Source organism: Takifugu rubripes, chromosome 20, assembly GCF_901000725.2.
Source record: "Takifugu rubripes chromosome 20, fTakRub1.2, whole genome shotgun sequence".
In the NCBI taxonomy this organism is placed as follows: domain Eukaryota; kingdom Metazoa; phylum Chordata; class Actinopteri; order Tetraodontiformes; family Tetraodontidae; genus Takifugu; species Takifugu rubripes.
Genome location: NC_042304.1, coordinates 8339213 through 8367175, shown reverse-complemented (window position 1 = coordinate 8367175; position 27963 = coordinate 8339213). Strand labels below are relative to the sequence as shown.

Sequence of the window (27963 nt, the reverse complement as noted above, 5' to 3'; positions counted from 1 at the left end):
CCAGCAATATATGCTCAGTCTGAACAAGGCCATTTATTATCCTTCACCGGACCACGAAACAGCACAGAAAATACAATATTCAGTCATTTTGATGATGTGAAGAACACACAATCATCTGCGTACAGTGTGAGGGTGTTTCTGAAGCAAGTGCAAGATTCCATCTTTGTCTTTAGAGAACTTTATTTACACGTCCATATATAGGTTTATGGTGTAGTGGTGAAAATACCTGCATGGCTATGCGTCAAATACGAATACAACAGATCTAAAGGGGGAAAAGAAACGGTGAGTGTTCTGGATGACACCGATATGAAGCTGCGTCTCCAGAGTCAGAGCGCAGCTGTAATCTGGGTAGTTTAGGAAAAAAGTGTGTGTGTGGGGGGTATCTGAACCCTGTTCTGTCCTGCACACTGGCGGTGATACAATCATGTTGCTGCTGAAACGTAAGGGGAGAGAACATCACAGCACATCATCTCCCGCGTTACCGTCGCCGAGGAGCCGACTAAAGCTGCACCAAACCCACACCTGTAGTCCTGGGCTGTGTCAGGCTCCTGCTGATGTGGTCCAAAGGTTTGCAAAAAATCCAAAGGCTAAAAAAATATTTCTTTTGCTAATTTCTTGTTCACTACAGAGGTTTTATTTTGTTAAAAAAAGAAAAAAAAGAAAAGGTTCTTTGGAGGAATCCACGACTGCGCAGCTATAGACTAACCAGCAGAGCATTAGAACAGTCTGTAACTTTCCAGAGATGCGACTTTGTGCCCCGCTGCTTCTCCCGTCTCTCATTTCTCTCAAACACAAACAAAAGAACAAAGTAGGAGTTGAGTGTCTGTCATTTTCTACACCCCCAGCGCTCTGTACAGTCATTGGTGCAGGGGGGAAGCCGCGGCCTCAGACCCTGGATATTGTTTTTTAAGCTAATCTGCGTTCAGTAGATCACTTCGTAGACTGTAGCTTTCTTGTCTCCAGATCCTGTGACGATGAACTGGTCGTCGGGGGAGATGTCACAGCTGAGAACCGACGAAGACTCCTTTGACTGAAACAGAGGAAGGTTCCATCAGGTGCTACACAGGTAATCAAGTGAATTTGAGTTTTTATGAGCACAAGTGAATCAACAGTGCAGCTAAAACATCGGCGGCCCCCTGGTGGCTGGCAGCGGTTAATCCCAAGCCATCCTAAAAGACAATTAAAAGTCCCATTTTTTCCATTAAAAAACAGTTGTTATTGTGCTAAATTACACTAACATTTACAGTTTCTGATCAGTTAAGCGATCATATTAGCCCGCAGCAAGCCTCAACCGATCCCCACGACCGTTTTGCTCTCAGTCTCTACTGCGCGTGACGTCACTGGGGGGTACAGTGAAACATATTTTCACTCAGCAGTACAGCCTCGAACCACTTGTTGGCCTGACTACTGTAGTTGTAGCAACTGCTGGTCTTTGTCAAAGCTTTTTCTCAGCACAGAGGGGGGGATTTCAGCAGAACGGGCTACAATCTGACGGCTGACAGGGAGCATTGCTGACCGGGGAGGGGGGGGGTGAGATTCATTTGGATAATAATTAAGGCTATAATACCTGAGGGAACGTGCCTGAAGTGCACCGATGAAAGACCCACGTGCACTTGATGATTTTATACAAATGCCTGCATCTATGGCTCACCTGGAATATGCTAGATCCATAAGGTGTCCGCCAGGCATTCAGGAGGTTGTCTTTGCCGGTGCTCACAAACCATTTACCTGCAGGGTGAAACACAAAGAGGTGAGGATGAAGGAGCAGCTTCTCTAAAGAACAGCAGGGTTTCCGTGTTCATGTGCGCACCACAGTAGGCGAACTTGAGCGAGAGGACGCAGCTCTCGTGCAGGTGCAGCTGGTACTTGTCGGGTTTGGACACGTGCAGGACTTCCACATTGCTGCTCTCCATCCCCACCGCCAGCCACTCGCCCGTGGGACAGTAGCCCAGAGAGAAGATCTGCAGACGAGGGGGGGGGGGGCATTAAAGCACGTTACACCAGCCTGGAAGAGATATCAGCCTGTGTGTGTGTGTGTGTGTGTTTACCTGCGAGGTAAAGTCGTGCTGCTGCAGCTGCCGTCCCTCTCGGAGGTCCCAGCAGCGGACCGTGTTGTCCAGCCCTCCCGTCCACAGTTTGGTGCCATCGTTGGAGATGTCGATGCAGCTCGCCCCGTCTGTGTGACCCTGGAACTGCCTGCGGGGGAGGAGAGCCAAATACCACAGTCACTCTTTTTGCATGAAAAGGACAGAGCAGGAAAAAGGACAGAGCAGGAAAAAGGACAAAGCAGGAAAAAAGGACAGAGCAGGAAAAAGGACAGAGCAGGAAAAAGGACAAAGCAGGAAAAAAGGACAGAGCAGGAAAAAAGGACAGAGCAGGAAAAAGGACAGAGCAGGAAAAAGGACAAAGCAGGAAAAAAGGACAGAGCAGGAAAAAGGACAGAGCAGGAAAAAGGACAAAGCAGGAAAAAAGGACAGCAGGAAAAAGGACAGAGCAGGAAAAAGGACAGAGCAGGAAAAAGGAAAGGATATCAGACAGTTAATGGGGCTCTGAGCAATTGTGTTTATATTTGTAGCTGCTTTACAGAACAAAAATAATGATTAAAAAGATCCTTTTAAATGAAAGCCAGTCCAAACAAACATCTAACGCTGCTTTAAAAAGAAAAAAAAAGTTTTTTATTTAACAAAGATCACAGATAGCTGAGTTCCAGAAATCATTTGGAGATCTCAACATGCCAGCTGGGAACAAAGAAAAGAATCTGGCAGAAGAAAATGGAGGATTTCCTGATTTCCTGACTTTTGTCCATCTTCACTGTTTGAGTGCAGTTGTTCTCACTCTGCTTTTTGACTGACAGAGGAAATGGTGCAATTTCCAAAATTGCACCATTTCCTCTGTCTTCTCATTCCATGCTTCTTAATTTCCCCCCCTTTCACCCTCTGCCTTTGTTACATGCGCAGAATCCATTTTCCCAGCATCCTTTTCTAGTGAACCCGGTCAGGATGATGACCCCCCCCCCCCTCTTACCTGACCAGAGTCTGGTTGTGAAGGTCCCAGACAACAATGTTTCCGTCGCTGCAGCAGGAGAAGCAGACCTTGTTGTCGGGGGAGATGGCGAGCGCGTAGCAGGCCGGGGCGGACGACGTCAGCTCCGCTTTGATGCGAGGAGTGGGAGTGGCCAAATCCCAGATGGACAGCGTGCTGGCCTCGCCGCCAACTATCAGCGTCCGTCCATCAGACAGCAGCTTGCAGGAGCGGATGTAGTTATCTCTGTTCTGATTGGACGAGACAACAACAGGCGATCAGGCAAACTGGAGTAAAAACCTGTTCCCTTAATCATAGGCTCCGCCCTCTCGTCTCACCAGACAGTCCAGCTGGGCCATGGGGCTCTTGGTTCCAGGCTGGCTGATGTCCCACACCTTGACGCAGCCCTTCCCTCCGGTGTAGACGTGGCGTGTGGATGCGCTGATGGTGACGGCGCACACCACCTCTCCGTGGTTCAGGCTGTGAATCTGACGGGCGTGACGCGGGATTCCTGGACCCAGCAGAGCATCAGGGGGGAAGGGCACCGGCTGCATCTGTCCATCCGCACTCACGTGGAAAGAATAAGCCCTGCAGAGAAGATCCAGACCACAGAACCGAAATTTCAGCTTTAGTTATTTTGCCGGTTAAATATATGAACAGGTGAATATTTGAGTTACAGTGGACAACAAACACTGAACGTACGGTTTTCCAGAGGCGGCTGACTGCAGGCTGGCAGGCAGCCCAGGGACCCTCATATGTGGGTGGGGAGACTCGTAGCCCACCTGGTGGAGAATGAGAACAGCACAGCAGCTCTGACTTTATTACCATCCTGTTGCATCAAACCGTATTTACGCCCTGACAGTTTTTGTTTATGTGGAGCTGCTGAAAATGACAACTAAAGCTCTACGATAACGGCGAGCCCTGACTCACCACAGGGGAGCGTCCATAACCTGCAGCGGCGGCGGCGGCAGCTGCTGCCGCGGCTCCGTTCATTTGAGGAGAGACCAAATGGAGGCCTGCACCATAGCCCGCCGCCCCAGGAAGGTCACCATTCACCCCGTGAGGGGGCAAACCAAAAGCCCCTGGGGGGTATGCACCCTGCACTGCCAGGGGGTTTCTGAGGCCCAGAGCTGAGGATGGAGACAACAGCCAGAATTATTTAAGTGAATTAATGGATGGAGACAGATTATCATATTCACTCATATTAAACTGACTCCGTCAGCTGTGTGTGGAGAGTGTGTGTGTGTGTGTGTGTGTGTGTGCGTGCGTGTGCGAACAAGCTGCTTCCTGTCACAGAGAAAATTGCTAACTGCAGTGCCGGACCACTACTGACCCCTGCTGGTCATGACACCTCCCTGCAGCAATAAAGCTTTTGTGCGTGTGTGAGTGTGTGTGCGTCTGCGTGTGTGTGTTGATGATCGTGCAGACATCCTGTACATCCATTTTCTATTCAGTTAGCTGGATCTCTGAACATATGCATGCATAATGCATGTGTGAGCAGAGCGAGGCTAACCGGTGATGTGAAAGAAAAAAACCATACACAGGAATAGATGGACCCTCATTATGAAGCAGCTCACAGTCACAGTCCATCACCTCTCCTAATCTTTCCATTTAAAACGTGAGGGGTGCTGAATATTTTTGCCCACAGCTGCTTATTAAGCCCAGATGGTGATGGGGAGGTGGGGGACACACAGACACCACTGTGGACTCACTACACAAGCGAGTCCAGCCTATAAATGTTTGCCTCTAAAGGTGGATCCGTCTGTTCTGAGACATTTGTCCTGTTTTCTCTCCACAGTGTGATTATGATGTGTCAGCGCAGCCGAAGTCCTTACCGAGTTCGACACCTGGCTTTCCTGGGACCGGTCGGAACTGCGGAGGTCCGCTTGGTCCTGGAGTGTTGGACTCTTGAGACATGGGAGTCCCTGGCTTCATACCTGGGGTACTGGACTTCTCCCTCTGTCGGGACAAAAACTTGTGAGCAGATTAAGTGAAAATAAACCAAAGATAAATAATTTAAAAACAGGATATTAGAGCGTAAGAAGAGACCATTCTAAGATCAGGATGAAAAGACAAGAAAAAAGAGAATAACAGTGCGAGGGAGGGGGATAAAACAGAGGCATGGTGCTCAATCTAAACCATAATTGGTCCAAAATGAACTCCTGACCCTTGTAAACAGCAGAATCCAGCATGTGTTGACAGCCTGGTAACAGCCTGTCACAGGCATTCAACTGTGTCTTTATCCACGATGCATCTGTCTCTACCTGCGGGGGCTCTTTGCCACGAGATGGAGAGGCAGCGCTGCTGGAGGAGGCCAGGGAGGTAGGACTGGCCTGTGGGGGGCCATCCTTACGGGAGGGGGGCATCTTGTCCAGGCCGTTTTCCCTGGACGAGTAGGACTGGACGCTGCGGGGGGACGACGGGTCCTAAATTCAACCCAAAGAAAATATTTTTGGACATGATGTTTCTGAACAGCAGGACATACAGATCACATGGACATCAGATTTAGAATCGTACAAAAACAATTTCTGTTTAATTTCTGTAACATCAGGAGGGGTGACATCATAAGGCCTCTCCATTGTCACCTTTCCAGAGTGAACACTGCAGACGTGCACACAGATGGAGGAGAGACACAACCGCGACTGTGCACACGCAACAAAGCCAAAGCAGAGGTAGGTTATGCGAAACATTATCATCATCCAGGCGGTCCTGTGGGGGTCTGTTTACATGATTTATGCAGATGTGAGCTCTGATGAGAGGCCGCCGGGGGCCGACGGCCGCCTACTAACCTCATCCACCACCAAATTATCGTCGCTCTTATCAGCATCGCTGCCCTGTGAGGGGGGGAGAGAAAGCAAGATTAGATGTCTGTGCAGAGATTACGAGTGGAAATGCACAACGAGCACGTTAACGGGAAAATTAACTGTGGACAAGGGTCCTCCCTTACGGGAAATCTCGACACGTAACAGCCCGAGATGAGATGGCTGGAAATGAAAGCAACGGATTGTGAAACTGAATCTATTTAGACGTCTAACTGGTGGCGTAACTCTCAAAGATGCGGCCGTTTTTAAAGCCTGCAGGCCTTTCCCCAACACAGCGATGTTAAACAGCTGATTCATCCCCCCCTCCGAGCGATCTTCTACAATGCTAATAAATCGTTGCTACAGTTAAGCAGGGATGACAGCAGGGAGCGGCAGAGTTTATTTTACTGTGTGAACAAGCAGCAGCTCTGCTCAGTCCGCTGGTCTTATGTGATGAGGAGGGTGAACCTTCATCGGTTGCCTAAATGTTTGTGGGAAAAGCCTCACATAGTCCGTCATGAACTCCTTCTCATCAGCTTTCCTCTTCTTGCCGTTGCTGAGGTAGTCTGCCTGGCGACCCTTATCCCCATTAGATAGAGAGCTCTGCAGAGGGGGGAGAGAGAGCAGGGGAGGGAGAACGGGGGGGGGGGGGGGGGGGGGGGGGGGGCAAAGAGGAGGAGGATGTGAGGGAAGAGGGTGCTAATGAGGTGAGAGGGACTGCATAAATCATATCAGGCTCATAAGCTGCAGAGATAAATGTGGAGGAATATCCGCCCACATCGACTGGAGGCAAGAAAGAGGAAAACTCAGGTTTTTATAAAAATAAAAATAAAAAAAGAAGGCTGTGAAGCTGCCTGAACATGATTTCATATAAAAATACATACAACCTTTCTATTACACTTCTTATGTACCATTGCAGCAAAATATGTCCAATTTAGCCCTACTGCTGCAATCTTTTGGAGCTTCTGTTGCATTTAAACCCACTCACAGAAAATGACTGGAAAACATGTTTGTTTCCTCTGTGCTCACATTCAAGCCAGAGGTTACATTTAAAACCGACAAACAGTGTTTCATCACACGTTGGTACAGAAACTGCCAACATTTGGGAAGATTTTTTTTCAGACTGGGTGAGCTGAAATGAATGTAAAAATGTAGGAAATGTTACTCACTGGCCCTGCGTCACGGTCTGTTAATCAGCAGCACCGAAGGTTTCCAGGTTGCAGGGCAGCAACAGCAGGGAAGGGCATCAGGACACACAAATAAGACATGAATCAACAATCCTGCTGTCGCCACACTTTAAAACACACTTTTAGTTAGTTACGTGTGGTTCCAAAACTATGAGTAAAGCTGAATATCAGGGCTTTGAAAAAACCTCTGAACATTCATCTCTGGTTCAGAAGTAAAGGCGACGTTCACTCTTTCTGCTTTTAAACAGTGAGGGGAGGCTGCAGTACCTCTGTGGTGGTCCGCAGCTGCGGCGGCAGCAGCGGCAACGGCCTCCAGGTGTGCCCTCTCATCTTTGGCAGCCAGTTGAGCCCCAAGAGCGCCAGACAAAGCTAGCAGACCGGACCCTCCACCAAGAGCCAGGCCGGGATGAGGAAGTCCTGATGGGTGTGGACCCATCGGCAAACCCTGGGCATGCTGGGAGAGGTGCTGAGCCTGGAGCTGCTGCTGCAGGGAGGAACAAAGGGGAGACGGCAGGCAGAAGAGAGATCTAAGTGAACGGTGCTGGAGGAGCAGCCAACCAGGAAGTGAATGAGAGACAAGGAAACAAAAGGGAACCAAGTGCTGCGACGTGATCCACAGTGAAGCTCTGCAGTTAAATCAGCGTGATGGGGAATAAACTTATGGTTTGAAATCTGTTTTAGGTCTCCTGGACTCACAGGAGCTCAGATATGTTTAGCCAATTAAATCAATTGTTTTGTGAAGAGAGATTATCAATTTGGAAGGATTTTTTTTTATTACAATTATGATGTAATAAATTTCAATATTTTAGAAAAGGAAGAATTGAGGCAATATGAATTAATGTGTTAAGGTACACACGCTATGAAGCAGAGGGGGGAGCTCACGTACCCCTATCGAAGCATTTAGCTCCCCCATGGTCACCTGTTTGGCACGCTCCATGGCCTGGACCACCTGTTGTTGGTGCTGTGGGACAAACCAACAGGTCAGTGAGGGCGGGGGATCAGATTTACAGTAATTACTCTCCCGCAAAGTCACTGAGTAGTAATGATGTGTGAGATTTCTGATTGAACCTGCAAATATACAATAAAAGGGATAAATGATGTGCGGGTGTGTGTGTGTGTGTGTGTGTGTGTGTGTGTGTGTGTGTGTGTGTGTGTGTGTGTGTGTGTGTGTGTGTGTCACCTCCTGTGAGAGGAACGGGATGAGTTGTGCACAGATAACATTTAACCGCTTGGCAATCTCGGTCTGAAAGGCAGCAGAAAAGAAAAGTGTTTGCTAGATGAGTAAAACGCACAAATACACACTCAAAAACAATCTATAAATATATATACACACATACATTTACAAGAAGCACACACACACACAGCTGTCACACACAGGACCAGTGTGGTAAATATTTCAGCTGCTTACATTTGGTCCATGCAAATGGAAACTCTGCCAGGGAGTTTGGCTTAAATATTCATGTTCAGCATCTGCTGTGGCCTTAGCCAGCCCACACACAGTGTGTGTTTGTGTGTGTGTCTCCTACTGGAGGTCAGTGATTCTTGCTGTGGGGGTGTGTGTCTGTCTCAATCTGCTCTACTATAGTCAGCAGCAAACACTCCCCCCACCTTCCACTTTTTCATTACATTTTCTCTCTTACACCATTCAATCCTCATTCCATTCCAGGTATTTCCAGGTATTAGTGCAGTGATCAGCTTAACAAGCATGTACGCACGCAGACCCCCCCCCCCCGCCACACACACACACACACACACACACACACACACACACCAGTGGGCTCAACAAGGCCATTAGGGCCAATAATGATATGCATGCAGAGATCATGACAACATCATTATGGCTGCAGGCTATTTGTCTTGTTGACAGTTACACTCTGCTGTGCGCGTGTGTGTGCGCACGGGTGTGTGTGTGTGCGCGCGTGCTCGAGTGTGTGTGCATACAGTACCCCCCTCCCCACAACACAATTCTCTTTCTAAAGTGATTTATTGATGTTGGGCTGAACTCACCCCCTCCTTTTCACTCACCCCCCCCCCCTCTTTCATGCTCACCCTCTCTCATTTTTCAGCAACACAGCATGTTCTCGCTAGCTCACCTCACCTCATCCCCCCCCTCCTCCACCCACCCCAAGGGAGACACAATGATTTCTTGTTAGAGAACTCCGACTACTAAATGGCATCTTGAGGAGAGAGGGAGCGAGGAGGGGAGAGGCAGGAGGGGAGAGGCAGCGTGGGCCGCCAGGAGAGGGAGGATAAAGGGTGGAGGATGAAATGGAAAAGGGGGAAATGAAAAAAGGGAGGAGGAGATGGGCAGATTGGGTTGAAGGAATGAATGAACGATGTGGGAGGGAAAAAGAAATAGAAAGAAGAGAGAGAAGGAAAGGGGGAGGGAAAAATTGAGATTGGATGGTGGAGGGGTGCTGTGGCCACACGACAAAAGATGAGATGGTGGAATGAATGATTGGAGAGAGAGAGGGGAGGAGAGGGAGAGAAGGAAAGTAGACGGCAGGAAGGCAGTGACCTGATTTAAAGTGAAATTCAGCGTGGACCATGTCTGCAAGGAGACAGAGGTTGGGGAGTGAGGGGGTGAGGGGCGGGGCAAGAGGCGCTAAAAGAGAGAAAACAGAAATCAATAGAAATAAAGGGTTTGGAGACGGATGTCAGAGGAGTGGAGATTAAACTAGTGGAGATTAAAGAAGGCAAAGATATAACATTTAAAACAGGATAAAGGCAGAAGAGTGAGTGAGAGAGGAAAGATGGAAGAGACAGATTTATGACGGGTGAGGATTTCTGAAGCCTCGGGTGAGGCAAGACGGATCTCATCCGTTTGTGGCGGAGAAATAAATTCCGTTTGTGAACGTTCGGCAACATAAAGGCGCTGGATTAGTTGGCAACAACCAGCAGAAGCTAATCCAGAGATTGAAGAGATTAGATGCTGCATTAAACAGATGTCATCATCCAGGGAAATGAGGGAAAACCGTGTAAACGTCCTATTTTAGGTTTATTTTGTGCCTTTTACAAGTTGACCGTTCAGCACATTTCATCTTTACACACTCTGCTTCTGAAGGCATCAGAGATTCTCCGATCAGTAATAAAACAAGATAATCAGATTAGCGCTGACGTGGCCGTCACCATTAACCAGTCTCAGACACGTTAGCAACCCATGGCGCCCGTCCTCTATAGAGACTCTTAATTTCTAGGGAAGAGCGGGCAGAGAAAAGTAAGAGATTAACCTCCCCCTGCAGATCTCATGGAAATATCAACATTAATGAATTCTTTTTGTGTGGAGGAGAGGCTGCCGAGGAAATGTTGCTTTCACAGCAGCTGAGGCTGGGAGAAATAACAGAACTATACTGTACGACGCTGAAAGAATACGTGGGGGAGGGATTCACTCACCTGTTTGTGCATTTCAATGTTAAGGCCGTAGGACATCTCGTAATACTGAAACAAATAAAGAATCAGTTATTATTCATAAACGGATCCAAAAAAAGAGTCAACTGTGACGCTCCAAAGTTGTCCTGGAGGGAATGTGTCATGGAGCCTGAGAACCTTAAAACCTCTGTTCTCCTTTTTCCTTATTTGGAACAAAGTCAACAGAAAACCACAAACCAACAATGAGTCCCTGCAAATCTGGATCCCACACAGACACGTATTCACACGCTAGAGCAGAGATGTGTTCATCTGTGGGTAAAAGCACTCCCTCGTCCTCAAACCGAGTCTTTGGTCTCTTTAGGTTTGAAGGAAGTGCAACAAATAACATTTGGAATAACAGCTTTTTTGTGATTAAAAAAAAAATCTCCAGAAAGTTTTGCTTTTCCGGACACAAACTCGGTAGAGTGCTTCCATTTGTCCCTCAGAACAACCCCCCCCGACAGGTTCACACCCAGCCTGGCGGGCAGGAAACGGACGGAAGAGATGCCAGGGAAGTTATCGGCGGGCAGCAGAAGATGAGTGTTCTGCAGTGATCACGGCTAATTCAGCACATTTGACCCTGACTTTTACTTGAAAGTGGAGGAAGCGGCATGAATGTGGAAGCAGGTGAATGCCACATGCAGACAGACGACGGACTTTCAGAGACGGAGGCCTGGAAAAGTGACAGGCTGACATTTGCGGTTCGGTGTGACTGCTTGCAGAGACGTGACTGACAGGCTGGAAGTACGGGGGGGGGGGGGGGGGGGGGCTCTTTCTCAAGACTCCTTCCTGGTTCTTAGTAAGGCTGAGTGTGTGTCTGCCTTCAGGTGAGTGTGTTGGGAACGGCGTGGGCGTGTGTATCTGTGCGCCTTACGTCCCCAGAAGAAATGCCTTTCCTGGCAGCTGGCGGCTCTGCTTCAGCTGTTAGTGTGCCAAGTTTTGCCTGTTGCTTAGCAACATCCAAACTCCTCCAATCCAAACTCCCCCCAATCATCAGCCAGGCAGACAGGGTCTGTGCTCGGTGCCAGCTACCACCCCCACTGATCACCCAAACTTCAAACCCCCACAAGTTTGTGTTTGGTGCCAAGAGCGAAGCGCGAGGGAAATGAAAGGCCGAGGCGGACGAAGGGGTCTTCGCTCGATCAATACAAAATATCAGCTCATTAGGTTTTGGTAATTCATCAGGAACTCTGGGAAATGTTGTGCTGCTCCACGAGCCCTTTTATGCAGCTTGCACAACAATGTCCCGCTCCAGTTTGTTTACGCGGAGCGAAAACGCCGCCGCCCACTCCGTGATTCCAGATAACAAGCTGCTGTTCTGCAATTAAAAGAGGAGTCTTGTAACGCAGTCGTGTCAGCGTTTAGTTTGACGTTTTACGCCCGCCACAAACAGCCATTCGCCAAACGATGTAATAACACGGTAGTCGCAATTACCGGCTGTTCCTGTCCTGGAACAGGTGAGTAATTAGCTCCCAGAGCCTGCACTGGCTCCACCACTTCTAAACAGTTTCACTTGTTTTCCTTCTTCTTCTTCAAATTACCGGCTGCTTTTAAAACATCCAGCTGTGGGTCACAGGAATGATATTTCCACGTCAGGGCCCCGTTTCTTCAGTCCCTCGTGCTGAGTCACACCGTTTACACAGACGGCAGTTTGGCGCCGGCTCTGCCCCCGCTGTTGTCTCAGAGGTGGGACGATTTTAACCCCCCATTACGCCTCCGTAATATTTATACTGACCACAAAGGCCAGGAATGGCCCACAATGAAGAGGCCGTGATCGGCGAGTCATGTCTGGGGAATGGATGATGTTACTTTTTCAGGATGTCATCATCTACTTAGTCCCAGCGAGACCGAGGTCGACCCAATAAACCATTTTTATTGGGATTTTATATATAAACATCTGACAGCATCAACAAGCAAAGGCAACAAATACTGAGGTACGGCACAAAAGTTCTGCGATAAAATCAGCAGTTTCTGGTCCCTTTATGTTTGTCTACAGTGTTTAGTGAGAGGTTGTGGAAAATTAATTGTCATTAATTTGATTCTCTACCATAAATTGGCACTGCTCAAGGTGGCTGTTATCAAAATCAGTGCAAGTCTGTACACAGACGCAGGCCCACATACAACACATTTCAATCACAGAAGGAAGGTTGTGTGTGTGTGTGTGTGTGTGGTCCTGTGTATGTTTTGTTGTGGGTGTTGTTTGGCAGCAGTTAGCAGATGAAAAGGATTCAGGGATTCAGAGGATTTGGCATCAGGCTTGCTCTGACTGAGTGTGTGTGTGTGTGTGTGTGTGTGTGTGTGTGTGTGTGTGTGTGTGTGTGTGTGTGTGTGTGTGTGTAGGGGGAACATGGCTTGCGTGTGTGTGTGTGTCTGTTCAATGTGGTATTGTGCCATTATATTTTTTCACCTTTTGTATAACAAGAAAAGGTGGAAAAAGAGATCCAGTGAGTATTGTTTTCTCTTACCTTTCGACTAAAACATACAGGATGGGGGGGGGGGGTCACAGAACAGGAGTTTGGGCACCATGAAACCATATGTTTACCATATTCATAGGAGTAACCACTTCACAGCTCCTACAACTATCTACCAGGTACACCTCAATTTATGCGTTTCTGCTCCAGAAGCAATTAATGAAACTGCTGCTCAGCGTTCACACCCACCACAAACATTTCAGCACAAATGGGTATTTGGCTTCTGGGGTCAGTCGCGTGCAGCCTGGGGAGCTCCAGTTTGCCACCCATGGTCAGGAATGCAGGTTAGTGCTTTCTGTATACTTGACGGCTCGCATCGCAAAATTAAGCTGGGCCGAAATTGCTGATTCTGCTGTCGCAAGACCTTACACAGACCTGCGTGGCACAAAGCAACCCACGGAAACCAGGAAGGAGTGACCAGTGCAAACATGGCTGACACTTCCTGCTGTGTAAAATGGCAGCATCAGTAAAGCAGCCGTGCTTGAATAGTCCTTACTGCACTAATAAACATCTGTGTGTGTGTGTGTGTGTGTGTGTGTGTGTGTGTGTGTGTGTGTGTCTCACCATCACATAGTGTCTCTGGATCTCCGTCTTCTCTGTGGCCAGTTTTTCACACTCCAGCTTCAAACTGAAACAAACAAGAGAGGAAGAGGAGGAGGTGGGGCGGGGTGAGACAGAGAGATTTAATGTGCATCATATCCAAAATAAAAATACACAACGCGACTAGAATCACCACAACAAATTAGTCCTCGCTCGCTTATACTCACTCCTACAGTGTAGCCCCCGCCCACCCCGAAAAAAAATGTGTGGGGGAGGAGGGAGTAAGGTAACAGGGGGGTGCCGACAGCCCATTATCACCTCAGCACAGAGCAGAAATAGACAAAGTCACGCTCTGAGTGAATCTCAGCCAAGACTGCAGGCAGACACATCCAAGCCCCCCACCCCCCTCACACACACACACACACACACACACACCTCTGCAAATTTCAACCCATCTCTCAGTTTTTTCTCCCATCCTCACCAATTACCAACCGCTCTGCACAACTGCCTGACCACACTCGCGTCACCTTCAACTGCACCTTTTCAAGGTTCACCTGAGTCCAAGCGGGTCAAACCCGGGTCACTTCTGCCTGGATTACACGATGCTACTGCAGCTACAGCATTAGCCTGCATGGTGCCATGCATGCACACGTGCACACACGTGCACAGCAATGATTTAAGAGCAGTAGTGAAAAATGGTTCACTTTAGTTCAATAAAGCTGCACAACTCCCACTATGCCAACTGTGGGAATGTTTAGCGTGTCTTATTGCAGGTTAACGTTTTCAATACCTGAAGGAGTGTAAGAGCAGGCCAGGAGGGGACTGTAGAGGAGGGAGGACTCAATTATGGCCACCATTTGAATCTTTTACGCACTGGCACGTTTATTTCCCCCGGGTCCGATATTGGCGAGGTGCGCTTGCAGGTTGTTTGTGTTTGAGTAGGATGATGCAGGCGTTCTGTCCTATCAAAGTCACCTTTTTATACGTCAACCCAGCATGCTTGGAACAGTTTCAAGAGAACTTTAAAAAGAAGACATTTTAAAAATGGAAAACCGGAAATGGCAAAATGGGGCAGTGCTAGGCTACGATTCACACGCAAAAGTGTTTCCTGTTACATATATTTGATATTAGTTATCACTGTGCACATCAGGGCATCTATAGATCTGTGCCTGCTCACCACAGAAATCAGAAGAAACTGATGCAGAACCTGCGAGGTTGAATTCCAGGTCAAACTTTTCAGACGCGTCACATGACTGTGATCTCGCAGTGAAGCTGACGGCTGTTCAGGCCGTTTCTGTGAATGTTTAACTGACTCGACTCAACACCGTTCAATCAAAGAGCCGCAAAAACCAGCCAGACGCAACTCACTTTATCTGCACGTCAGTTCGGTTTTTGACAGCGTTGATGAAAATGTACAACAGTGTAGGCGTCCAACCGCACACGCCTACACGCAGACCCCGAGGTCACAGTCTGAAAGAAATAATCTTTCCCCACAGAATGGACTTTAAGAGAAGAAAACACCGCGCACCTCTGTGTTTGAGAGGGAGAGAGGAGGAGAATAAAGGAATCTGCAGAGAAAGAAATTGAAAGAGATGGAAATGGAAGGCGTGCATCAAGTAGGAATTGTACATTTCATGTTGAAATGATTGCCTGTAATAATTAGTGTTTGGCTCTGCACCACTTACTGTTTCTGTGTGTGTGTGTGCGCGTGCGTGCATGTGTGTGTGCACGTGCGTGCGTGTGTGCCAACACAGAGGGAAAGAAAACAAGGCCTGGTGAGCAAGCAAGAGAGAATCTACAAGGAAACTCTGCATGTGTGTTTTTTTTGTGTGAGTGTGTGTGTGTGTGTGTGTGTATAGCACTGACAGAGCTGTCTGAAGGCTGGCAGGCTGCAGATTTGTAGCGCATTCAGCTGATCATCTTATCTCTTGTCACTGACAGTGAAGGATTGGAGGAACCGAGCCCACTGTCTCTCACTCACACACACACACACACACACACACACACACACACACACACACACACACACACACACACACACACACACACACACACACACACACACACACACACACACACACTAACTAGAGCCTACAGAGGGTGCAGCATCTAATTAAGATGCTTTGTAGAAATGTGCCGGATGTCTGTTTGAATCAGGCTGCTGAGCTCTCTAAAATGTCAAGCGCCTGGATTTCTTCACCATTCTTACCTTCAGTGCTGCTTTTGCGCCTAATTTAGTAAAAGAAACAACCTCACCGACTTACATTTGGCTTGGTCTAACTGTGCAAACTGCCAACGACCACATGTATTTGAGTGTGATCGGGGGTGGTCTGTTCAGCACCATTTAGAAAGATGGTTATTATTTTGTGAGGCGAAAAAATACCAACTATTATATAATATACACTCAAATATTCCATTTATGTGTCACACTGATGGAACACAGCAGAATTCTCGCATGAACTGACTTCTTTTCTTAGAAGAATTCAAAATATTTTAGATTGGTTTCCTGACATGGCTTTTCTTCTATAAATCTCATTGAAAACAGGTATCAAAACCATGACTGACAAGGCAGAAAAGTCACTTTTATCAGGATTTGTGCATCTGTTTATCACATCGTTAAATTTGAATAGTGAGAGAAGTAAATAATTTATAAATCAGCATCAGAATCCTGGCAAATTGCTGCAGAATCTGTTTTCTCCCTTATTTGTTTTGCAGCTTGGAATCCAAACAAGTGCCGTCATTCATTCAAGTGTTTTGGTGAAACAAAACGAGGACACACTGTCATTTGATTAATAAAATCTAATTTTGACTCAAGCGCTGAAACCTCAGACCTGAAAGCTCACAGTTTCATCATTAATGAGTAATTACCACTGCTCTGGATATGAGAATTACAAAAATATTTCAATTTGTTTGGCTCAAAAATCTGATTTGTCTCTAGCACAAACACTACTGTCGGCTGCAGTAAGGAGCAATTCAAATGAGAATGTTAATAAAATTAATTGCGACTGATGCTAAAATACTTAAGCCATTTAAAAAAAAAAAATGACAAGAGTTTTGCGCTGAAGTGCGACAACGTCAGAAGCATCGTGTGTGATTCCTAAATACTACAGGGCGGTGGAGATAAGTGGAGGCACACACAAGTGATGAAAGGCAGCGTGAGGGTGAAGAGAGAAGAGGCTACTTCTATTATCATTCTATGCAGACCACACACACGCACGCACTCGCAGGTTGCAATGTTTTCAGGAAGATTTCCTGTGTCTGTATCTCTTCCATCTACCAAATATCAGAACAGCTGACCAGCCAGCGACCCTTTAATTAATTAACCCATCTTTAAGCCATTGTCCGAGTCTTGCCACCAGAAGCCAGCAGCACAAATTTAGCCCGCCACCCACTCATTCCTCCTCCCGCCTACACACGGTTGCAGCTCAACAGCGCTAATCCCTCCCCTCCGTCTCTTTCCTGCCATCTAATCCAGCCTCGGAATCCAGCAACCTTCTCTCCAGAATAAACACACAACTAAGCCCTCCTATTCCTGGACAGCATCTATTTGTGAGTGTGTGTGTGAGGATAATAGGGGAGAACCTGGCGCGCACGCGTGCGTGTGTAGCAGATTGAGGAGCCTCTCTGAATGGATCAGTGTGTCGTGTGTGTCCCTGTAGGCAGCCAGGTTATCTGTTCCCATTGGAGAGACCGGTGCACCGGTGGGTGTGATTACATGAAGACGGTCTGTTGGAGGACTAAGCAGAGACAGTGTTAATCCCATTACCTGCTTTCTGTCTGGACCTTCACAACACTGACTTTTAAGGTTACGCAGGGAAACCAACCTGATTTTAAGAGTTAAATCTGGTTCGTTTTATTCTACAGACATGAGGAGCGGGCCAGGGGGGAACATGCTAGCAGAGACGTGCTTGAACATCCACATTTGGTGTTAAAACATCCGTCTGCATGGATTTGTCAACATTTAACATGGTCTGACTAAATGTAAACACTTGTTTATCTCAACATTATATGCATGATGGAGACGTGTGTCACCAGCTTTCATGCATGTGTTAATCTGCAGTTTTAGGGCTGAAATAATCCTACTTTAAAGCAGTTTTACAAGTAAATTAAACTGCCGACTCTCCTGCTGTCTTGGACTTTTCCAATGAAAACATTTAATATTGTCCTTTAGCAAGATTATCATTTAAGGATTAGTTAAACATTCCTTAAATTTTCAATTTTACCATCAAGCAGACTGAACAATGTATTGTGACCAAATGAATGTCTTCATCTGGACATAATCATTCCAGCTGTAATATTTAACAGGAATGCTAGTGATTAGTAAAAATGGTGTTTGGGGAAAAAAACCACCACAGGAACTGGTAAAATATAGTAAATTCAGATTATACCCAACAGAAATTGCACGCACAATCATATTCTTTGTTTCAAACATGCACACAAATAGATGAATTATTCTACTCTACTGAACTGTTAAGCAACACACACACACACACACACACACACACACACACACACACACACACACACACACACACACACACACACACACACACACACACACACACACACACACACACACACACACACACACACACACAAAAAGCTGCCACAGCCACAGGGGTTGGAGGCGCTGTGGACAAGGGCCACACAAAAGAAGTTTGAAGTGGGACAGAAAAGGAGGGGAGGAGGGAGATTCTGGCCAGCTAAATCAAAGCAGAATGAGGGGAGAAGCGTGGGGGTGAGGAGACCCTCTGGAGGTGTGCCTAAAGGCTCTCCAGTCAGCCCAAATCCCATATTCAAACCAGGCATTCGGAGTACATTCCTGCACGTCAAGTACACCCGACAGTAAAGCAGAAAGAGCGGCAGCAAAGCAATCGAAAACATCGCATCCTTCTATAGATCAGGGAGGGTTTTATCAGTGAGAGCTGAAATATACACGTGAGAAAGTAGAAGACAGGAAAAACAGCCCAACCTGGTTCACATTTTCCCACAGCACAACATGAGATATGTTTAATTCCTACTAGAAATGTGGGAAACCAATACACGTAAGTGCACAATCCAAGTTTATTTTAAAAAGACCCGCACAAAATAAATAATTCCATGCCTTCTCTTTCCCATAGAAAGTGTTTTAGTTATGTGCACACAAAGCAGGCAGTAAAGTTCCAACAACAGGACCTCCGTATGACAGTAAAAGTACCTGAGTGACCCTTCACAGCACTTACCTGTGGTACTGTGTCTGGAGGAACTGGAACTCCTCCTTGATGCGGTCCAGCGTCTCAGGGTAGGTCAGCTTTAGAGACTGGGGTGTCCCCGAAGCTGCTGCCGCTGCCGCCGCCGCCGCTGCCACCACTGAGGCCGAGGACCCCGGGGGTGGCTGCAGAGGAGCCTGAGGGGGCGGAGAACACGGGAAACTTGAGAATTCTACTAAAAAATGTCATTTTTGTAGTGCAGCAATGGAAAATAAACCTCTAAATTGTGTGTGTGTGTTACACACTTGCAAGGATTTTCTATTCCAGAGACACTTGAAAAGCAGTGCTAGACGTACACGAGAGGCTGGCACAGGCCGTACATGCTCTTCTTAACCAGAAGAGCGTATTTTTGTTTAATTGCAATTCTGACAAGAAACAAAGCGCAGGGAGGGACAGGCGTGTTTGGACGGGGTCTCCAGCCTCGAGAGCGGCTCCCAGCCCTGCTCTCAGTCCTCCATCGCTGCAGGGTTCAGAGCAATTAGGAGAATACAATCATGGGGGTAATGCTACAGGACAGGCAGACAAAAGGGGGCTGGGAGCCGGACCAGGACGGAGGTGGGGGCTGTCCGTCTGTCTGTTCATCTGGCTCTCTGTCAAAATAACAGTACTGAGGGCTAACGGGGGCCTGGGACAGCCAGTTTACCGATGGTCAAGAGAGAAAGGACGACTGTGACATTTCTGCAGCACAGTTCTCTCTCTGGAAAGCAAAGGCGTCATCCTCCTTCCTTTTTGTTGATTACATCTGTTTTTTGCTCTTTTTTCAGTGTTTTGTGGGGGTGTGAAGGAAAATGGGGGACTATTATCTTAGAACAGGTTGATCTGATAACTCCCCACACTGCAGAGCAGTTAACATTTTAGAAACCTTTGGAGGCCATTAAAAGCACAGCCCGGGTTGGTCTTCAGATGGAGAGCTGCAACATTTGCTGGCGCCTTTCTCAACGATTGTGTAAAAGCTTAAAAAAGAAAAGGACACTTAATCACATCATGCAGACAGAACTTGCCAGCCATGGGTTCTTTATAACTCAAACCTTCTTGTGCAACTTGGAATGAATGTGGATTTAGAGCTGTGGCTTATTTTGGAGTGCATCCCTTTGTAGATAGGGAAGGACAGAACCTCAATGTTATAAGATCTAATGATTGATTTTTCTGCCAAATTCTGGGACTGTGAGAGTGTTGTGTCTATATTTATGAGTTTAAACGCAATCATCTTCATGCCAGTGTGTCAACACATAAAGCCAACTGGATAGATTGGTCTAAAAATGCTAGCCAAGGATAAAATAAGTACACACCCTCTGGGGCAATAAAAACGACAACAATTCATTTACAAATGTTCTGATAATGTACAAACTTTATTGGGTTCAAGTCACGATTGTGATGTTATATATGTTCATAAGAACCAGAATTAGCATAGCCATATGCTACTAGCTGATTTGGGGAAAAAAAATCATGATGAGTGGAGAGAAAGATCGGGGGTAAGTGGACAGAAAGTCGATCAAGAGAAAAAAGGGGGAGAGAAAATGAGAAAGATGGAAAGAAAAGACAGTCAATATCGGCAAAAAGTGGAAAAGTGGAAATACGTGGATGGGAGTCTGCTGAGAAAGGAAGTGGAATAAACCGAGAGGGGGGAAAAAGACAATGGAAAAAGAAATAAAAACAAAAAGAAAGATAAGAGGAGCCGTGGCCTCTTTTTCCCCTCATTCTAACATGTTGCTCTCAATCTGTTGGACAGCCCCCGCCCCTCAGCGCGCACGCACACACACACACACACACACACACACACACACACACACACACACACACACACACACACACACACACACACACACACACACACACACACACACACACACACCATTTTGTATACGTTTTGGTTGCACACGTCCTTTCAGACAATAGCCAAAAAATAAACAGATATAAACACACTCATTCCCCCACCCCCCTCACTCACACCCACACACACACACACACACACACACACACACGCGTGTAAAAAATAGCAGCAAGGCTATTGTAGGAGGATGGAAGGTGAAAGAATGGGGACAGCTACCCTTAAGAGGACAGGAAACATCTTCCTCGGAAACGACGGCTGAGCAAGGGGAACCATTTTCTGACATTCAGCATTTGAGATTTTTCCATTCCTGGACTTTTTGTAATTGTTTGTTGGAACCAAATGACCTGGAAACTGTCCCATGAGACCATTTTTCTGGTTGTATTTTGACTGCTAGTAAAACCTGATAGGTGCCACGCGTTCCAACATGGACGTCTCCTGATGGAACCAAGCCAGCTACGTGCTGTAACTGCATTGTGCTAATCCTGAACTGGAGTTGTGCTGGACTTAAATCTCACCAGAACAGGGATTGCTTTGAGTGTTAAAGCCAGGCCGGGGGGGGACAGAAATCCAGGTCTGACTCTGGCACTCGTAGGTTGCCCACCGCTGCTCCAGAGGATGGGGGACTTCCAGTGAAGAGCTTTTTCATAGGGGGTCATTCTAGCTCCAGCCTGGTTCCTCCTGCTACACCGGACAACAACAAACGTAACATCATTTCCACACCGCCGCTCTACAACGGTCCTGACTTCTGATTTGGCAAACGGCCGAGAGAGATTCAGAGCGAGAGGTCGGGCCATCTGCCTGACCCGGTGACCTCCAAGAATGGATCTGTGCTGGGAGATTTACCTGATAATCCTGCGTTCTGTTATTCCTTCCCTCTGGCCACGTCCCGTCTCAAAGGCAAACAGGAGACGTGTCGTCTGCCCTTGAGCAAAGCTCGTGCGGACTGAAAATCGCGGCTAGACACTGATAGCCCCAATCTTGCCGTGACCTACGCGTTTACACAAGTCATATCAAGCAGGCTTGATGGCGTGTGCGCTTTGCTGACACAATTAGAGATCTGATTACTCATCTACTTAGATAAATCACTGTAGAGGTGCTTCTAAGCCCTTGAACAGCTCATTGCCATTACAACACCACTGTGCTGGGTTTTTTTTCCAGGAAGCCAGCTGAAGAAGGCTGAGAGCAGAGTTGGGGGTTTAAGGCCACCTCCAGCATGAGATCAATAAGGAAAAACTCAGACGGAACCGCGACGCATCAGATGTATTGGCATGCACACACACACACACTCATTCACACTAATCTCTCTCAACCCCGAAGGCCTAAGTCAATTGCGATGATTAAATGTGGACCCGATGATGAGTGGATGGGAGCGAGGGAGTGAACAGGTCATCTGTGGGAATAGATGAAAGATTTAAATCAGACTTCACCTCCCTTTAGAGGGTTGGGGTGGGAAACAATCCACTAAGGCCGTTTTAAAAGGGCTGATGAGAAACAGCTGAGTACCGGACACAGAAATGGGCTTAGCGGGCTGCAGACCGTACAGCCTGCCCGCTCACTGTTGCCATTACATCACATTAAAACCACAAATGCAAACAAGCATCCGCATACACACGATCCTGAAAGAACGGTGTAGATTAACGTCACCTTGGCACATTCTATCCTTCCTATTGACAGCGTAGCACTCCCCGAATGAAATCAATCCTGTTTTCATTGGAGTTACCTCTAATTACACCGCAGGCAGCAGACCGCCATGACCTCACATCCTCATTCCTCGCTCCGATTCTCCACACTGGGAAAATAAAGGCCAAACACGTGCACGCGCACGCACAGATGAGACAACACGTCGATGCATGCCCACTACCACGAGTGCATGTGCAGGGCGCCATTTTCTTCAAGTAATTTACCTGTCTTACGCGCCACTGTAGCCCACATGACCAGCACTTACGTCACTGTTGCTGGGAACATGCGAGATTAATCCAGAGTCCCAAAGTGGTGGATAATTTGCTAATGGAGGTATATGATGCGACATTGTTGGATATCAACATCAGGCGACAGTGGTTCCCTTAGGTCAGGTGCGTTTGAAGTTGTCTATTATTCTGAGTCAACGTAGATAAACCGCTATGCGAGATGCTCCATCCTCAGCTGAGATGAGGAAGTGCGTGGTGTTCGCTTACATGATGCACAAAGTTCAGTCGTTATTGTTGGCTTTTGACGCCGCCGGAGGCACAAACTACACTATGCACATGACCCATGTTGTTGCCATAGCAACCCATGCAGTTAGGCAGATAACGCCTAAATCTCATCGTTGAATCTTGCATAATTGTGGACACGTGGTCCAAAAGAGCAAATCCAATTTCAAACAATTGGAGTTTCCCTGGAGCCTGAACAAAAGCCGAGCCCTCACACGCACACCGGGTTCGCCTTGATGTGGACGCCAGAGAGGAAATCAAAGGGAACTTGAGTGACACCGATGAGCGCGGTGCAAACACAAACGAGGCGGTTCTCAACGCGGCTCGCCCACGGGCGCTGGTCTGTACGAGAGTCGGTTTGATCAGTCACGACACAAACATAACGGTGAGGAAGCAGCTCAGCGCCTCACTGTCTATCCGGAACTCTGAATAAAGGTAGAACCGTGCTGTGAATTTATAACCATGTTAATTACAACATCTCAGGTTGTGAGAGGGCATCTTTAGCTAAAATGGGTTAATCCCCTCGTTTGAGCAGTGCCAGCTCCTCAAGGCCTGTAAATTTTCTTAGAGAGCGTTTGCTCCTGTGTTGCCTTTTAAAACCTTACTTTTACAGTGAGCCGTCTCAAATAAGTAGAGCGAACCCCTGAAATCTATTCAAACACGCGTTTAAAATGGGCTCCGAGGTGCTGGCAGATCCCCCCCCTCCTTTAGTTGGATGTTCCTGTTGCCTCCCATCATATAAGTTAGTCTATTCATCAGGCTGCTAATTACCCAACTTAACCACAGAGTCAATCATGGGAGTAAACACCCACGGAGAACTCGCACACTCACAACCAAGTACTGTGACAGGAGGTGTAACCCTGGATGTGTCTGAATATCCTCCTACACACACCATCACCGCCAAGGAACTCATCTATACAATTCTCTCACAAATGTCTTGAAAGCCGAGGTTTCTAAATCAAATTATTCAAATGACGGTAAACATTGAGAGGCGCTCTGCATTGTTCTATATCCTCCGCTTGCTTCAAGTGGTTAGCTGCGCTGGAGAATCCTTCTGATAATCTCTCAATGATTCTTGCAGGCGGAGGGGAGGGGCTGTCAGGCACCTGTTTCATTAGCGCCACGTCTTTCTTTAAAAGCCCTCAACCCCCCCTCCACCTCTCCATTCCTCGCCGCTTCCTCCCGCAAGCCTCGTTATTCAAATTTCCCTGCTGTCAGCCCACATTAGCGAAGCGCCACAGTTTGCCTGTCAGCTGGCTTAATTGCTGGAGGTGCCTCCTTTTATTAGGTAACCCCCTCCGCTCGTTTGTTCCTTGCAGTGAGACACAACTGCGCGGCAGCTTGTGTAAACCTGACATCCCTTCAGCCTCTTTTCTCTCTCGCCTTCCCTCTCACCGCCTAATCAGAGGCTGAGCAGAACGGGCCCGGCTTCTGATCGATAGCCGCACACTCACCGCTGGACAACAGTGGTGATAAAGAGCTAAAAGCAGGCTGAGACTGGGAAATTGGTGGCTTCTTCATGGAATATTTGAGGACAGAGAAGACCTCCATCGATTGAATTTTACTCCCTCCCGACGATTTCCCACCTGACCACATCCATCTTAGGCCTGCAACAATGTGACCCCGGCCAAAACTTTCAAGGCGCACGTTGTGTTCGGTGGTTGTTGCGATTGTCCGACGGACTCCCGCGGATCCCTGGAGAGGCTGGTTGTTCCCAGGCTGCATCTCTGCTTTGTGCGTTTGGGAAAACGTCATCCCTGAGACGGGCTCTGAAATGACGCGGTGAAGTTACGTTCAGCTGATGCTCCCGGGACCCTGCAAACTCTGCTGCACACAACTTAATCACCATTCATCCAACTGACATCGGCTGCAACAACAGGTTCAATTCATGAAGACATTTTTAAGGGGAAAATGTTTTATAATTTTCCAAAATTGTCAGATAAAATAAGCTCCAATGGAAACAAGAAAACAGATTAAAACTTTACATTGTTAATATCAACGCAGAACTATTTTATTAGTCTAATAAATGGCCATCTGGCCCATAGCACATCAGTGGTTTGAATGTGGTAAAACGTTCCAAAAGATGTAGCTACCGACTGACTGCAATCAAAAAATCCAGTTCTGACTTTTGACATGGTTGATTTTTTTGTTCGGACATTTCAGGCAGTGGTGAGGTCAGCCACGTTCTCCATTTAGATGCTTGACTCAACCGGGTCATGCGAGCACACTGTAAATCTTTAAAGGTAAACATGTGTTTTCAGAGTTTTCTTTCATTTACCATTCCTCATTCATGCTAAACTTCCTTTAAAACTTTGAAAGCAAGAAGCATTTCACATGTTGCGCTTCTGTGATGTGGAGAGCGAAGCATACCGAAAAATCTGTAAATGTTTGTAAGACATTCAGGAGTGAGCCAAAATGAGTATAAGTTATAATCTGTTGGTCTGTACCGTCTACGCTAAAACCAGGCTAGCCCAGAAAAGTACCGTAAGTTACACAACACAGATGGATGATTTAAATAACAGCATTCACAGTCAAAAGACAAAGTATACCTCGGCATTTGTTGATATAACTGATGCACTAGTATAACGTACGGGTCAGGCTGATGACATGTTAAGTCGTCGTATAATTTCAGCGATTTGAAGGCACGGCCTTTCACTCCAGGGCGTAAACGAGCCCCACCAACCAAAGCAGACCTTCTGGGGAGAGGTGCCTGGGGTGGTGCTACCGAAACCTGCGGAAGGTTTAAATGAAACAAGGCCACTGGCCTAAACATTCCGCCCCGTCCCACCACAGTCTGCTTTTCTCACCGTGGGATGCCTGCCCATACATTAAGATGTGGTTTGGAGCTCTCACAGGAACACAGCGTGGAGAGGCTGGATGAGAGGGATTGGGTTTACAGCGAAAACCACAGACCCACAGTCTGCCTCCTCATCCACAGCTGCTGGGGTGTGTGTGTGTGTGTGTTGTATGTTTGAGCACAAGGGGACACACACGAGTTTTCTTTATCACTTACAGGAAGCGCAGGCTGAGATAAAAGTTAGCACATCCTGGAGCTCGATTCAAGCATTACGAAAACTCGACAACACAAGTTAAAGACACCACCACACATGCGCTCGTTTACGTGACGTCATAGGACCACTCACGCTGGTTTCAGCGTATGGGCTGCAAATGTCAAAACACTACCAGGGGGCAGGAAGGGGTAAATGTGGGGTTAGGCAAATGAGCAGGTCTTAATTGATACTCCACACAGCTGGAGGACCAGCGTCCACGTATTTCTGTTTGCTCAAAAGCTCTTGGCAGGCAAATTAAAGCCAGGCAGAGGCAGCAGGTTCATTCATGTAGAAATCCCAACACTGTATTATTATTATTTGCAGCATTACTCTTAATGCCACCATAACACGGTCCCCGTGGCCCCCTGCGCCCACGCAGGAACACACCTTCTGCAAAATGGGTCAAGTCCACACCAGGGTGGAAATGAGATGCTTCAGATTTCTGGACTGGTCGTGGTGGTGAGGTGACCACCACACATGAGCCACACACGGGGCGAACTCTAACAAAGTTGAGATGGCTTTTATAGTGACAGCAGCCCTGTTGACCTTCATGGGACAAATATTACCCCAGGGAGGGGGGTCAAACACAAGACACCCAAAACGTGTTAGCCCACCTTGAGTCCCACAAGGGAGACAGAAGTGAATTGTACTTTCATTTTAAAGCTTAAAAAAAAGCAGAGTATTATCTGGAATGGAGGCTGGGGACACAATAGAATAACCTCGTTGGGACAATATAGAGAAGCGTGGCTGTGGACTCACCGGTGGTCGGTTTTGTGGAAACATTTTAGCCGCCGACTTGTGTCTCGTTCCCGTGTACGTCTCTGTTTTTCGTGCTTCTTCTTCGGGGCGGAAAGCGTCGTCGAGAAGCAGCAGCAGCAGCTAACACACCGCCGTCGGTCTCAGAGGGGCATTTGGGCCGGTATCAGCGGTAAACGCGGAGCCAGCCTCGGCTCACTCGTTCCTCGCTTCGAGACTCCTTTGTTCTGGGTTCTGTCTCCAGCCCGCACCGCGCTCGACGCTGCGCTGAGGACGGGCAGAGGAGAGGAGGACGACCCGCTCCAAAAAAGCTCTCTTCCGAGTCCAATTCACGCGTCCGGCGGTCCAACGACTGGTTTCCCTCTCCGGTATCCGGGCACCGTCTGTACCATGAAGGCCAGAGGGGGGGAACTGTGGTTTTGCTTGTGGCTCCGGAGACGGACACACCACCGGCACATTGAATACAGCCGCAGCCTCTTTTGTCTCGCTCGTTGGCCTGCACTCTTTCACACACACACACACACACACACACACACACACACACACACACACACACACAACCCAAAACCCTCAATGGGACATAACATATGAGAGGCATTCTTTAAGGACCCCCGCCCCCACACACCCTCCATTACAGCTTGTTTTATCAGAATTAAGAGCATACATTATATTACTGTTATTATTAATAACAATCATGCATTCCTAAAATTACTAATATATGCTGTAATTCAATGTAGGCTTTTAGACACATAACACGTTCTCGATTTCTCGTTGCAATTATCTTCACTCCCATATTGCCACGCAATTAAAATTATTCAAAAAAAATTATATTTATTTATATTTCTATTTTAACTGTTGAAATAACCTTTAAAACAAAAGGTATTAGAAGGAAACGTTCACCGATTGAATGAATTCTCCACGTGGGGCTCGGCTCCGGCACGGTAAACACAGCTAAATCGAGCCAATGAGCACCGAGGAAACCCACGTGGGCTGCTGCTGACCGACTGCTGATTGGCGGGCGCAGGGAGCGCAAAGCTCCGCACGTCAATCACGCAGATTACAACTGCCGTGTGAGGTTAACCCCTTCCTGGGTAGCAGAGAGCGCATCAAGATTCAGTGGTTTTCCCTTTTCTACCCACAAACCGTCAGTGCAGTGAAATATCTTACATCCTCCTCCCTTCATGTTGATGTCAGAATAAATAGACTTTCCTCTAACTTCCAATTCGTTTTTAATTCATATTAATCACGGATGCGTGTAAAAAATACTGACTAGATCAATCTAGGAACCCCAAAATGACAGCAGCATCCACTGGAATAGGGCAGTCATGATGATATGACGCAGCCATGGCGATATATTGAATAGACGCGTTGTTACCCGCAAACAGGGGAATAATTTTGTAGACGAGGAGTGAAATGTTGAAAAAAAATTGGTATGCTGGTGGCGCGGGCCCCCTCGCTGG

At 47.4% G+C, this 27963-nt stretch overlaps 1 protein-coding gene and 1 long non-coding RNA gene across 7 annotated transcripts; one reads left to right on the top strand and one right to left on the bottom strand.

Annotated features, from left to right (window-relative positions):
- Window positions 1-9: 9 nt before the first annotated feature.
- Window positions 10-27050, bottom strand: tle2a (TLE family member 2, transcriptional corepressor a). Of its 6 annotated transcripts, none has more exons than XM_011614812.2 (20): window positions 26507-27050; window positions 18651-18814; window positions 13453-13516; window positions 10403-10447; window positions 8190-8252; window positions 7866-7970; window positions 7277-7493; window positions 6992-7008; window positions 6330-6425; window positions 5811-5855; window positions 5286-5447; window positions 4857-4980; window positions 3952-4151; window positions 3724-3803; window positions 3360-3609; window positions 3025-3272; window positions 2049-2196; window positions 1811-1961; window positions 1652-1728; window positions 10-1030 (listed from the first exon to the last, which is right to left on the bottom strand). In XM_011614812.2, exons 1-20 carry the CDS (start codon window positions 26528-26530, stop codon window positions 923-925), a joined length of 2388 nt encoding a protein of 795 aa, XP_011613114.1. In that variant the 5' UTR covers window positions 26531-27050; the 3' UTR covers window positions 10-922. The 6 variants fall into 6 exon arrangements, with proteins under 6 accessions (XP_011613114.1, XP_029684338.1, XP_011613115.1 ...); XM_029828478.1 differs by having other exon boundaries at window positions 7277-7490; XM_011614813.2 differs by having other exon boundaries at window positions 7896-7970; window positions 26507-27049.
- On the top strand, window positions 14834-16289 carry LOC115247280 (uncharacterized). The gene is made up of 3 exons (XR_003886334.1): window positions 14834-15044; window positions 15183-15203; window positions 16144-16289. It is a non-coding gene; the product is annotated as an uncharacterized lncRNA (long non-coding RNA).
- Window positions 27051-27963: the final 913 nt, after the last annotated feature.